The following is a 13292-nucleotide window of genomic DNA, read 5'->3' as shown; positions in this document are numbered from 1 at the left end:
TTCGTTTCGTGCACCACAGGGACTTTATCCCCTTCTACTGTATATAAAAGGTCTGACTGAGCTGGACCACCTCGACTGATGGATCCCCTGGTGTTAACTAACCAGGGAGCTTGTGCTAAATGCTTGTCCCAATTTTTAAAGGATCCACCACTCACTGCCTTCAGGGTGGTTTTTAACAATCCATTGTATCATTCAATTTTGCCAGAAGCCGATGCATGATAGGGAAGATGATATACCCACTCAATGCCATGCTTTTTTGCCCAAGTACTTATAAGACTGTTTTTAAAATGAGTCCCATTGTCTGACTCAGTTCCTTCTGGAGTACCATGTCACCACAAGACTTGCTTTTCAAGGCCCAGGATGGTATTCTGGGCAGTAGCGTGGGGTACGACGTAGGTTTCCAACCATCCGGTGCTTCCTTCTACCATAGTAAGCACATAGTGCTTACCCTGGTGGGTTTGAGGGACTGTGATGTAGTCAATTTGCCAGGCCTCCCCATGCTTACATTTTAACCATCGTCCCCTGTCGTGGTTTAGCCTCAGACGGCAACAAAGAACCACGTGCCGCTCGCTCGTGCCTTCCTAATACAGGAAGAATCGTAAGAAAAGGCAAGACTCTTGGGTTGAGACAAAGGCAGTTTAACAGAACAGCAAAGGGAACAGGCAAACAACAACAACACGGATAGGGGAATATACAAACACGATTACGGAACCGCCGCTCCCCCGCCGCTCGCCGCTCGCCGGCCGGACCCGGGCCGCCCCAGCCCGCTTTTAAGCAGCAACTTCCTGCCCCCTCCCCCGGCAGCTCAGGGTGGGCGTGGCTCACATGGCATGGAATACCAGGAAAAGTTAACCCTATCCCCACCGGAACCAGGACATCCCCCATACCACAAAGGTTTTAACCTTTTAGCGTGCTTGATTTTGGTGCATGTTTCACAGTCATGGATAACCTGCACAATAGTGTCCATGGTTAAATCCACCCTTCAGTCAAGGACCCATTTATATGTTGCATCCCTTCCTTGATGACCTGAAGTGTCATGGGTCCACTGAGCTAGAAACAGTCCACCTTTATGTTCCCAGCCCAAATGTATCTGGAAAATCTTAGCAGCCTGATCCACTTGCTGATTATTTCTATCTTCCTCAGTAGCCCAACTCATGGATATGTGGGCATCTTCATGACTTACCTTTATGACTAGTTTCCCTAGCTGGCCAGCAATATCTTGTCACAAGTCGGCAGCCCAAATAGATTTACCTTTGTGCTGCCAGTTGGAAGCATCCACTGCTTTAACCACCCCCATAGAGCGTTGGCCACCATCCATGAGTCAGTATAGATATGGAGCATTGGCCACTTTTCTCATTCAGCAATGCCTAGAGCCAGCTGGACAGCTTTTAGCTCTGCAAATTGACTCGATTCACCTTGTCCTTCAGCAGATTCTGCTACTCATTGTGTAGGACTCCACACAGCAGCTTTCCAGTTTTGATGCTTTCCCACAATACGCCAAGACACATCAGTGAACAAGGCATACAGTTTCTCATTATCTAAGGGTTCATTATAAGGTGGGGCTTACTCAGCGCAAATCACCACCTCCTCTGGTGGCATTCCAAAGTCTTTGCCTTTGTGCCAGTTTGTGATCACTTCTACGATTCCTGGATGATTTGGGTTTCCTGTTTGAGCTCGCTGTGTAATTAGGGCAACCCACTTAACTCCAGGTAGCATCAGTGGCATGATGAATAGAAGGAACTCTACCCTTGAACACCCAGCCCAGCACTGGTCATTGGGGTCCCAGGAGGAGCTGTGCTTCGGTACCAGTTACCTCTGAAGCAGCTCTAACTCCTTCATATGCTGTCAAGATTTCTTTCTCAGTTGGGGTATAGTTGGCCTCGGAGCCTTTGTATCCTCGACTCCAGAATCGTAGGGGTCGACCTTGAGTCTTCCCTGGTGCCTTCTGCCAGAGGCTCCAGGTAGGGCCATTGTCCCCGGCTGCAGTGTAGAGCACGTTTTTAATGTCCCGTCCTGTTCGGACTGGTCCAAGGACTACTGCATGCACAATCTCTTGTTTAATTTGCTCAAAGGCCTGTTACTGCTCAGGACCCCACGTAAAATCATTTCTCTTTCGAGCCACTTCATAGAGAGGTTTCACAATCTGACTATAACCTGGGATATGCATTCTCCATAAACCCACAACACCTAAAAAGGCTTGTGTTTCCTTTTTGCTAGTCGGTGGGGACATAGATGTTATGTTGTTAATCATGTCCATTGGGATCTGGCGACGACCATCTTGCCACTTGATTCCAAGAACTGGATGTCTCTTGCAGGCCCCTTGACCTTACCTCTTTTTACAGCAAAACCTGCTTTCAGAAGAATCTTGATTATTTTCTTACCTCTCTTAAAAACTACTGCTGTATTACCCCACGCAATCATATCATCAATGTATTGCAGGTGTTCTGGAGCTCCAGCCTTCTCCAGTGCAGTCTGGATTAGTCCATGACAAATAGTAGGGCTGTGTTTCCACCCCGGGGCAGTCAATTCCAGGTGTACTGGACACCCCTCCAGGTGAAAGCAAACTGTGGCCTGCACTCTGCTGCTAAAGGAATAGAGAGGAATGCATTAGCGATATCAATTGTAGCACACCACTTGGCTGCCTTTGACTCCAGTTCATACTGCAGTTCTAGCAGGCCTGGCACAGCAGCACTCAGTGGTGGTGTCACATCATTCAGGCCACGATAGTCTACTGTTAATCTCCAGTCTCCGTCAGACTTCCACACTGGACATATTGGGCTGTTAAAGGGTGAGCGAGTCTTGCTGATCACCCCTTGGGTCTCCATCTGACGAACCAGGTTCTGGATGGGAATCAGGGAGTGTCAGTTGGTGTGATACTGTCATCGATGCACCGTGGCAGTAGCAATTGGCACCTGCTGTTCTTTAACCCTCAGCAGTCCCACCACAGAAGGGTCATCTGAAAGACCGGGTAAGGTAGACAGCTGTGTAATGTCCTGAGTCTCTACTGCTGCTGTATCAAAATCCCACCGACAGCCTTTCGGGTCTTTGAAGTACCCTCTCTTGAGGCAGTCTATGCCAGGGATGCACGGAGCAACTGGGCCAGTCACAATGGGGTGCTTCTCCCATTTCTTCCCGTTCAGGCTCACTTCAGCCTCTAATACAGTCAGTTCTTGAGATGTGCCTGTCACACCAGAAATAGTGACAGATTTTGTCCCTTTATGATTCGATGGCCATAGGGTACACTGTGCACCCGTGTCCACAGGGGCTCTATACTTCTGCGGCTCTAATGTGCCAGGCCATCAAATCCACACAGTCCAATAAACGCGGTTATCCCTCTCCTCCTCCTGGCTAGAGGCAGGGCAGCCCTAATGTTGAGGATAGCATCTACATTTAGAAGATGAGTTCCTGCAAGGACTGGAGCATCGCTTACCATGGACTGGAGCAACCTTCCTCCTGCAGAAATTCTTTCTCCCATCTGCTTTACCTTGCAACTCAAGCACTTGTGCCTGCAGGCCCGGAGTAGGTTTTTTATCATTTACTCATGTCCTCTCCATAGCTGCAGAGGCAAAGCCACAGGAAATCTCTGAGTGGATCCTGTCTCCCTTGAGTCGGTTTCGTAGGAGGGCGTTTTTTCTTAATGACTGCAAACTGGGTCTGTTCAGGGGAGGAGTGGGATTCTTTCCCCTTCTTAGGCAGTTTTTCAAGCAGTTCATGAAGCAGTTTATCAGTTTTCTCATTTTGCTCAGTTATTGTCTTAGTCATTTTCTCCACTGTCTCAGCAATGGTCTTAGTTTGCTCAGCCATTGTCTCCATGGCTGCTACATGAAGGAGACAGGAGAGAGTGTCTCATACTGTCACACCTTGTTGGCCACCTCATTTAGAGTCAGTGTATCAGCATCAGATCCTCCCCAGACCATTGGTGACAATGTTTGGGAATAATTTGATGGTACACTCTGCAAAAACTTTCTCAACGAAGATCATTTGCACAGTATTTCATCAGGGTCTATAATCACTTGCCAGTTGCTATAAATCACCTCTCGCACAGCCAGTTCCCTCAAGTACTTAATACCTTTTTCCATGCTGGTCCATTTGCTCGGATGGCATTCGATGTCATCTTTAAAGGGATACCTGCCCTTCACAGCTGCCAGCAGTCGCCTCCAGAGACTGAGGACGTCTGCCTTTTGCCCAGTCGCTTTATCAATCCCTCCATCTTTGAGCAGGTTTCCCAACTGCCCAGCTTCTCTGCCGTCTAAATCTATGGTATCAGCTCCATTGTCCCGGCATCAGAGCAACCAGGAGACAAGTGTCTCCCCTTCATGACGACTGAAGTCCTCTCTTATATTTCGTGAATCCTAAGGATTTAGTGATTATCTCTGCATCTGAGTCCTCATCCTGTGTTAATGCTGCCTGAGAGGGACCCTCTCCCGGCTGTCCCCAGATGCTTCTCCCACGCCGTCTGCCTTGGGCTGCTCTCTGTCGCCGTAGGCGAGGGAACGAGCTGACTTGTTCTGTTTCCTGGTCACCGGGGCAACTTGTGCCGGCTCTGCCGGAGTTGGGGCAGCGGCAGCGCTCGCTGTCGGGGCAGCCGGAGCCGTGACCGCGCTCCTTGTCGGGGCCGGAGCGGCCGGTGCCGCTGCGGGCGGGGAGCGGCTGGCGGCGGGGTGACTCTGACCGCGGGCGGCGGAGGGACCGGGGCCGGCGGGGGCCGGGCCGCGGCCGGTGTTGAGGCCGGTGCCGGGGCTTTTGCCGGGGCCTGTGGGGGGGCAGCCGCTGGCGCCGGTGTCGCTGTGGACGGAGCCGTGGCCTTGGCTGGTACGGGCGGAGGCGAGGCTTTCGCGGGGCCCGCGGGGGGCAGCCGGTGCCGCGCGGGCTGGCGTCGGGGCCGGTGCCGTTGTTTGTGTCTGTGCTGTGCCTCGGGCAGCGATCGGAGCTGTCTGAGTTCCTGCTGTGGCTGTCAGTGGGGGGTGTCTGAATTCCCACCGCGGCTCTCGGTGGGGGGTGTCTGAGCTTCTGCTGTGGCTTTTAGCGGCGGGATCGTCTGAATTCCTGCTGTCTTTGGCCGTGGGGTCTGACTGGCAACATCAGATGTCACATAAGACTCAGTCCCGCACTGATATTTAACAATAAACCACCCCTGCAACACATTCAGGAAACCCAACGACAGAATCACGTATGAATGAAAGTGACATTCACTCTCTAAACATCCCGAAGGTTTCTCATCCCCTAATTCTGTTACTGTCACTTTGGCATCATCATCCAAGGGCAAAGTGAACTTTCCCCAGGTAAGACCAAGAGTGTAATTTGCAAAAGAATCCATCCTGAAAGTGTAATTAGTAAAAGACTCCGTCACAAGATGCCCAAGATATGCAGGTAGAACCGTTATACAAGCAACTATTTTGTAAATCTGAAAGCAAATCCACACCAACAGAGTACGCTTAGACCACTGCATCCAAAGACAAAGAATAAATCAACCATGCAATATGTTCGACCAGTTAATCCCCATTGCATCTATTAACTTCATACAAAACTCTCCAAGGACACGATACAAGATTTCATGTAAGAACGACGTAATGTGAACTGTCTGTTCCCCCTGAACAAGATGGAATTCAAACTATTCAGGCAATCTATCAGAGCTCCGTTCGTGCCCCACGTTGGGTGCCAATAAATCTGTCATGGTTTTGGCCAAATTGGCCAATGGCTGACGACAGATGCTCCCCCCCGGCCTCTCGTGCAAGGAGAGGAGGAGGAGAGAAAAAGAGATTTACGAGTTTAGAAGAAACTAAACTACTTTAATGAAATATTAATAATAAGATAAAAAGGAAAATAATGAAATAGATACAGCATATACAAACCTGTATCAAGCTCCCAGGATGGTGTCACCGTCAGGCACTGGGGAAGTCCCAGGCTGGACCCGGGGACAGGTAGGAACTGGGTTCCAGAGCTGGAGTCAGGAACATACGGATCGGGATCAAAGGCAGATGAGCAGACAGGGTCCTCCTCGGACGTCGGCCATTGATGAAAAAGAGACCGACCCTTTGATCCCTCAGCTTTTCTACTAAGCATGGGGCAGATGGGATGGAATACCCCTGTTGGTCAATTTTGGGTCACCCCCGCAGGTGGGACCCCTCTACGCTTTTCCACTTCCGATCCTCTAACGGGGCAAATAATGGAATTTGCTGACCTTGGTTGTTATAGCAATAAGTTTAAGCAAGAGCCTCTCTACGTACCATTCCTTGGCACAAACTGCGTTATCACTCTGAACGAACCGTTTCAGACACAACATGCTGTTAATTTCAGAGAGTTAGAAGAGGCCTAGCTAAGAACTAAAATTACTGAACAGAAAGTTGGTTCTGTTTTACCTTAAACCAGGACACTAGTACATGAGGTTGGTTTGGAGCTGGGTATTAAATTCCATCTTTTACATTTGCTGTCATTGGACATCTTAGATTGTTTTAAGGAAACGGGGATAAGAGGCAGAACAAAACTGAAGCAGATAGTGCATTCACCAGCAAATACCAAATACAGAAAAATGGGAACTTTCAGACTCGCCGTAGTGGGAAAGCTTTTAGCCATATCTTGGTGAGCCTTTGAATCCTGGTACTGACTAGAGCAGTAATAATAGTAATTATCATTATTGGCAATTGCATTGGCAGGGGAAGGGAAGAAGACTCACCTCCTGTTATCTGCACCCGCAAGTGACCCTAACAGAACCTATTATCACGTATGCGTTCCTGTGCCACCTGCTCTGGGTGACCCTGCTGTGGCAGGGCGTTGGACGGGATGATCTCCAGAGGTCCCTTCCCACCCTGCCATTCTGCGATTCTGTGTGTGTGCAATAGCTGTCTCATGGATTCATGATATGACAACGTGGTACTCATAAGCAATTTACTGAAAGTAGAAAGGGGACTCCAGAAGCAGGCAGTGATCAGTTTTTCAGACACTTTCAGCTACCTTTTCTCAGCTGAATCGATTATAGATTAGCTGGAGTTTGTCAGACTAATATTTACTAATATTTACATTTTATTTATTTATTTATTTGATGATGTTTCAGTAGAATCTCTGACATCTTTCTCTGTCTTGTTTCCCCTACTTCTTTCATGCTCCTGTTTTACCATGAAATTACTCCCATCCCCCCAAAAGTTGCTCATTCTCTTCAGCAGCCTTGCTTAATTGTAGACACCTCATGTTTGCATATAAAAATATGTGAAATGGAAGCTGCCAGTGCTGTACCATACTGAAGGGTTTGTTTAGTCTTGGAAGCTTGGTACCATCATCATTTCTTTGTGCAGAAATGTAAAGACACACTACTCTCTGCAGCTCATAGGACCTTATAAGAAAGAATAACTTCTCAAAATACTTGGTTGGTCTTTTTAGTGCCAGGAGAAGCCTAGTTATGATGTGCCTGAAGGTGAATGCCACATTACTATCCTCCCATCCCCCTCCCCCGTAAAAGATCTGTTGGAAAGGAGGTCAGTTTTTGGTGGTATGGTATTATGGGAAACACAACGGTGAAAGTAACCATGCAAATGTTTTGGAGGTTTTTTTTTTAGCATGTATTTCTGGCACTTCAGTAAGAATAGTCAAACTGTTTTTCAAGTTGTAGATGTAGGAGGATTTTTTTTTTCAAGGAGAAGGAAAATACTAACATGTCAGTCCTATTATCATGAAGATTCAAGAATGGAGTAGTCTAGTGAAGCTCTCGTTTGTTGCATGTGAGTCCTACCTTTTTTGCAGGTTTAAAAAAGGGAATTTTAGTTCAAATTCTTTTTTTCTTCCACTAATCAGGCTATTTTTCTCTGATCTTAGGGGCCTTCCCTTCCAGAAAGTATTCTGTAAATGAGGGAGGGAAGAGTTGTCTTTGCCAGTAAATCCCAAGAAGAAATTAAAACATCGGTCGTAGTGTTCTCTACTTTTTACCACACTTTTCTGTATTTGGTATCCCCTTTCTACCCGAGAATGCCTCTCAAAACTTATCTATCTCAAAACCTATAGTTAGGTGAAAATTCAGATGTCCTGACTGAAGATCTTGATCTGAATTGATTTCTGGAGGACTCTTCTCTGATTTATACATCAGGAGTGTGAAGCCCTGCAAAAGGGATTAAATTTTTGAAAGATCAAAATCTACTTTCAGTTCATTTTGTGGTTTAACCATATCATTCAGTTCACAGTATTTCCTTGTACTAGCACTGTGAAAACTAAGCCATAATGAGCATACTACAGCTCTAGACCCTTTGTGCTAGGCACACCTGGTGTTTCTGGGCATGCAACTCGGCATAATTTGTGGAGGCCCAGGCTGTTTTCGTTTGGCATTTGATCATACGCTGGTTTGTCTGATCTGATCCTGGAACTGAGCACTAGCTGCAGATACTGGAGCCAGGGCACCCGTCTGATGTGTCTAGTAGGTTATATTTGTTCCTGGGATATCGTAAAGCAGAATCTCTCATCTCATCCTTTTTTTCTGGACTCTGGCTTCAATGTTAATACTCTACAACTTTATCCTTAAGCTAAGCAATGTGAACAATTCCTTTTCAACACAAACAGCCCTCCACCTAGCTCAGGAGGTTCATAGTTTAATTTCAACACTACTTATAATGCACTCACATGTGAACTCTTCTAGTGAAGTACTATAAGTACTTTGCGATGAAGTAGCCTAAAAGGCTCATTCTCACACACAAACTAACTAGGTCCCCCCTCGCCACCAAGGTACCCACCTCTGTTTTTACCAAGGTCTGTTCCTGCCTTCTTTGGTCATGTGTGCTAGGTCTGTTGCTTGGTATTACTCTTCTTCCTAAAGTTCATCACCCCAGACCTCCCTATATCATGTCATTAATCACAAAGATCCCCATCACCAGTACAGCAGGCACCTTCTTTGCCAGCCTCCTGTAGTAAATAAGGATTTAGCATTCAACTGATTTATCTGGGTAACATTTATTTGAGAGATGTGGTCTGAGCATCTTTCACAGCACAGGCTCAGTTTTATCCACTACCAGGAGGGACTTTCCCATTGTATTTGGGGGAAGGCTCAATAATCTCAGGGCATTCATACATATCAGTCTCACTGGTCTTTGGCATTAACTTAGTTTAAACTTAACTCTGGCATTAAACTTAGTTAAACCAGGGTTTCACTTTATGAAATCCTAATGGAAAGACAGATTAACTGATATGAGGTGATGCTTTTTCCTGCGGCCCATTGTTCCCTTCACCACTGTTTTGAGTGGTACCTGGGTAGCTGGAATATAGGAGTTGCTGGAGTATATCTAGAAACTGGCAGCACATAACTATCATGTAGGCAATCCTGCTTGAATTTGTGGTATCTAATGCAAGTCTAGTGGAGCTGCCTGCTAGAACTTACCGTTCAACTGGCATAAAGGAATCCCAAAAAACTAATTCAGTTTTAGACTTCTACACAGCAAATACCTACAATTATAGATCTATTCTACTACCTTCGTCTTCCAAATTGAAAAAACTCTGAACAAAAATGCCTATAAGTATTCTTAAAGGATTTGCCTGACACTGTCTATAGTCGCAGAGATCACAACGTGAGATTAGATGTGGGGCACTACTATGTTACAAAGCTATTGCCATTGGAATAGAGACTGTCACCATCTGAGAGGTTATCTCCTAAGGACTGTGACACATCCATCTTTTAGGGGATGAGGTAAAATAGGGATTCCTGCAACAGGCAGGTGGGCTACCTACTCTTTCACAACAGACAAATCTTGCTCCCTTTGCCTTTCTCTTGTCAGGGGGAAATCAACCTACTTGCATACCCCCTTTTGACAGTTCTCGGGTTCTCTTAGTCCTGCTTGGACTCCTGAATCTCTGTGGTACAAATGGAGAGTAATATAGCCTTGCTACTGTCCTTCGAATGGCTTCTTTGACTTCCTTGTTCCTCAGGCTATAAATCACAGGGTTCAGCATGGGAATTGCCAGGCTATAAAACACAGAGATGATCTTGTCGTGCTCCACAGAGTACTTTGAACTGGGCCGTAAGTACATGAAGGAGCCTGTCCCATAGAACATGGTGACAGCAGTCAAGTGGGAAGCACAGGTGGAGAAGGCTTTGCGTCTGCCTTTGGTGGACTTAATCTTGTGGATGGTAAGCCCAATGCAGATGTAAGAGATAAGAATGAGGAGCATGGTTGAGATGATGAGTACAGTAGCACAGGTGAAATGGACCAGGTCAGTGATGTAAGTGTCAGAGCAGGAGAGCTTCAGGATTGGAGGCACATCGCAGAAGAAATGATTGATGATGTTGGAATTGCAGAAGGACAGGTGGAATATAAAAAAAGTCTGAATAGTTGCATTCATGCAGCTCATGAAGTAGGAGCCACACACAAGGAGCACACAGAACCTCTTGGACATAATGACAGGGTACAGCAAGGGGTTGCAGATGGCTATAAATCGGTCATATGCCATCACAGCCAAGAGGTAGCACTCTCCTGTCACTGCGATGCAGAATAGGAAGAGCTGAGCTGTGCACGCTGTGTAAGATATGTTTTTTGTCTTAGCCACAAAGGTCATGAGTGTGCTAGGTATAATGATGGTGGAGTAGCTGACATCTAAGAAGGAAAGGCTGCTAATGAAGAAGTACATGGGGGTGTGGAGCTTGGCGTCGGTCCAGATGAGCACAATCATCCCCAGATTTCCCCCTAAGGTCAACAGGTATATCAGTAGAAACACCACGAAGAGAAGGACCTGCAACTTCACATTGTCTGTGAATCCCAACAAGATAAATTCAGTCACCACAGTGTGATTCCCTTCTGCCATCTATCATAGGTAGGAAAGCCAAAATTACACTGTAGAAAACAAGGCAAACACAGGCTGACTGTCAGAGAGTCAAACTGGCTCTCATCAAGCTGATGTACAACGAAGGTATAATTTTGTGCATCTTCCTATTCATGTGTTTCAAGTTCTGAACTTAGTTATGTCATAGACATTTCCCGCCTTTCAAAGGCTTGTATTCTTTTTTGTGTACTCTGAATGAGCATAGATTAACAAATCACACACATTCCTGCAGGTCTCACTACCTCTCCAGCCTCAAACACTTAGTTTAACTTGTAAGGTGGCAATCTGCACAGTTGGCGCTAACTCCACAGTATTTTTTTCACCTTGCCTATTTTAGATATCTACTCAAACATGATTTGAAATGCTTGTTTTTCCCATCCTATACAGGCCTCATCTGGATAATTGCTTTGTATGTTGTTGGGATATAAAGGTAAACACATGCTAATCTAAGAAACTCTCTCAAACGGAAGAACTGGGGGCAGAGGTATGTACCTTATCACTAAGAAAAAATGATATTTTGGGATATTTTATGGTAAGCAGAAGGCCAAAGCTAGGGGTTTGCAAAAGCTCAACTATGGCATTTTGGCTGAAACTATTAATTTCTTATTAGCTATTCATTTCTAATTAATTTCTAATTAGCTATTAATGGCACTTCAGGCTGAAAGGGAACAGAACTTCTGCTCTGCTGTTACTTCCATAAACCTGGGAATAAAATCAGAATTATTATAAGTTGAATTCTCAGGCATAGTCTGCTTATGAAGTCTAAAAATAAGCTTTCTGTTCCCAAGAATAAAAAGTTAAAAACAGACCTTGGAAGAACTGATTTTGTCCATTTTCTTTTTCCAAGGAAGAATGAGGTCTGCTGATGTAACTACTTGAAACATTGATCTAATTTGTTCTTTAAAATCTGCAGTACCATAGTTTTCCCATGGTCCCTAGTCATTTTTGTTTCTTCTTAAAAGTTAATGTTATTCAGTTTTCTCCAGAAGATTAACCCAATTCTTCCCATTGCAATTTAACTGAAAAACTTTTTTTGTACCCCCCCACAATGGGCAAAAGAAACCACTTTTCTCCTTCCACCATTTCCTAATATCATAAAATCATGGAATATCTCAAGTTAGAAGGGACCCATAAGGATCACCAGGTCCAACCCCCTGCTCCTCGCAGAACTACCATATTAAACCACACAACTAAGAGCGTTGTCCAGAGGCTCCTTGAATTCACGCGTTTTTCCACCATCAGTTTTAACAGTGACCTTTTTGGTATGTTGCTTTTCCTAGGCTTTCTCCTGTAGGGTGTTAGTTCATCTTGTAAATTGGTGTCTTGAATCAAATAGTTGGTTGTAATGGCAGACATGTCAAACAGAACCTTAGCAAGATGAGAAAACTACTGCCTAGAAAGCTAGTAAAAGCAGGTCCCAAAATCTTAAAAAAAATTAAAAAATAAATCAGAGATTTTTAAGAATACCTGTATTGTTATACTATAAGGGTGGGAAGTGGGAACTCTCCCTCCCCAATAAAGCAACAGTATAAAATATGTCTAATATATACATTCATACTCATCACATAACTTTTAATTCCAGCCCGTACTTACCTCACCAGTCACACCTTAGCATGCTGCGTGCATCAGTGTTTCTTCTCTTGTTGATGTAAAAGGAACATGAAAGATGAAAACATTCTGTTAAGGCGGATTTGTCTGCAAGGTGTACATTCTCTATTAGGTCCAAATGAGAATTGATTTCTATTTTTTAAAACCAGAAAGGAAGAGGTACTGTATCTTTAGTAGGGTCAGAGAGAGGAAAATCTCTCGCACCTTATCAGCAAGTACGTATTTTAGCAACTAGCATGCACATTCATATACTTTTGGGTGTAGAATTCCTGATGGGCCACAGAGTCTGAACCCAAGACAAGGCACAGTGGGACCATTATAATGTCCTTTGTACTCCTGGTGGAGATAGCCTGTTCTCTCTTTTCCTCCAATTAGACAAATGGACTTTATTCCTCTCAGTTTTAAAGAGAACTTTTCTCTTTTTTTGGCAATATGAGCCTTTGTGCTATTTTTCTTGTTTTATTCTGCTAATTAGTAACCTTGGACTATAGGACTATAAAGTCATGGACTATAAAGACACTTTCGCTATTGGGAAGGGATCCTCAAGCAATGAGAAGAAGTTTCTGTTCAGCAAGGATGAAGGCACTTCTCCCAAAACTCCTCTGAAACTGACCAGCAATCTCAGCCCCACCAACTTGTCATGGTCTGATGTTCCAAGATGGGTGAATTATATCAGTGGGGAAGTGCCACTTAGGCGTAGTTTCACGTTCTGAGGAGCTCAATTCTCAAGTGGTTATTGACGTCAGGCATGACCTTCAACCTATTCTGAAACACAGTGAAGACATAAGAAGCACGAGTTTGAATCACTACTTCAAACACTTCTAATCTCTGCACTGGGGCCCTCAAAGTATGGATAATTCACTAAATTCATTTAATTCAAGCCAGAAACTTAATAT

At 45.1% G+C, this 13292-nt stretch overlaps 1 protein-coding gene across 1 annotated transcript; it reads right to left on the bottom strand.

Annotated features, from left to right (window-relative positions):
• Positions 1-9753: 9753 nt before the first annotated feature.
• On the bottom strand, positions 9754-10770 carry LOC128919431 (olfactory receptor 1052-like). The gene has a single exon (XM_054224759.1). It carries the CDS (start codon positions 10768-10770, stop codon positions 9754-9756), a length of 1017 nt encoding a protein of 338 aa, XP_054080734.1.
• Positions 10771-13292: the final 2522 nt, after the last annotated feature.

Source organism: Rissa tridactyla, chromosome 19 (genome assembly GCF_028500815.1).
Source record: "Rissa tridactyla isolate bRisTri1 chromosome 19, bRisTri1.patW.cur.20221130, whole genome shotgun sequence".
NCBI classification, from domain to species: domain Eukaryota; kingdom Metazoa; phylum Chordata; class Aves; order Charadriiformes; family Laridae; genus Rissa; species Rissa tridactyla.
Note: the sequence above shows the minus strand (reverse complement) of the source record. Positions and strands in the feature narration are given on the sequence as shown.

Excerpts from the sequence above, each read along its gene's own strand:
- LOC128919431 (XM_054224759.1), bottom strand. The coding sequence starts at position 10,770 with ATGGCAGAAGGGAATCACACTGTGGTGACTGAATTTATCTTGTTGGGA.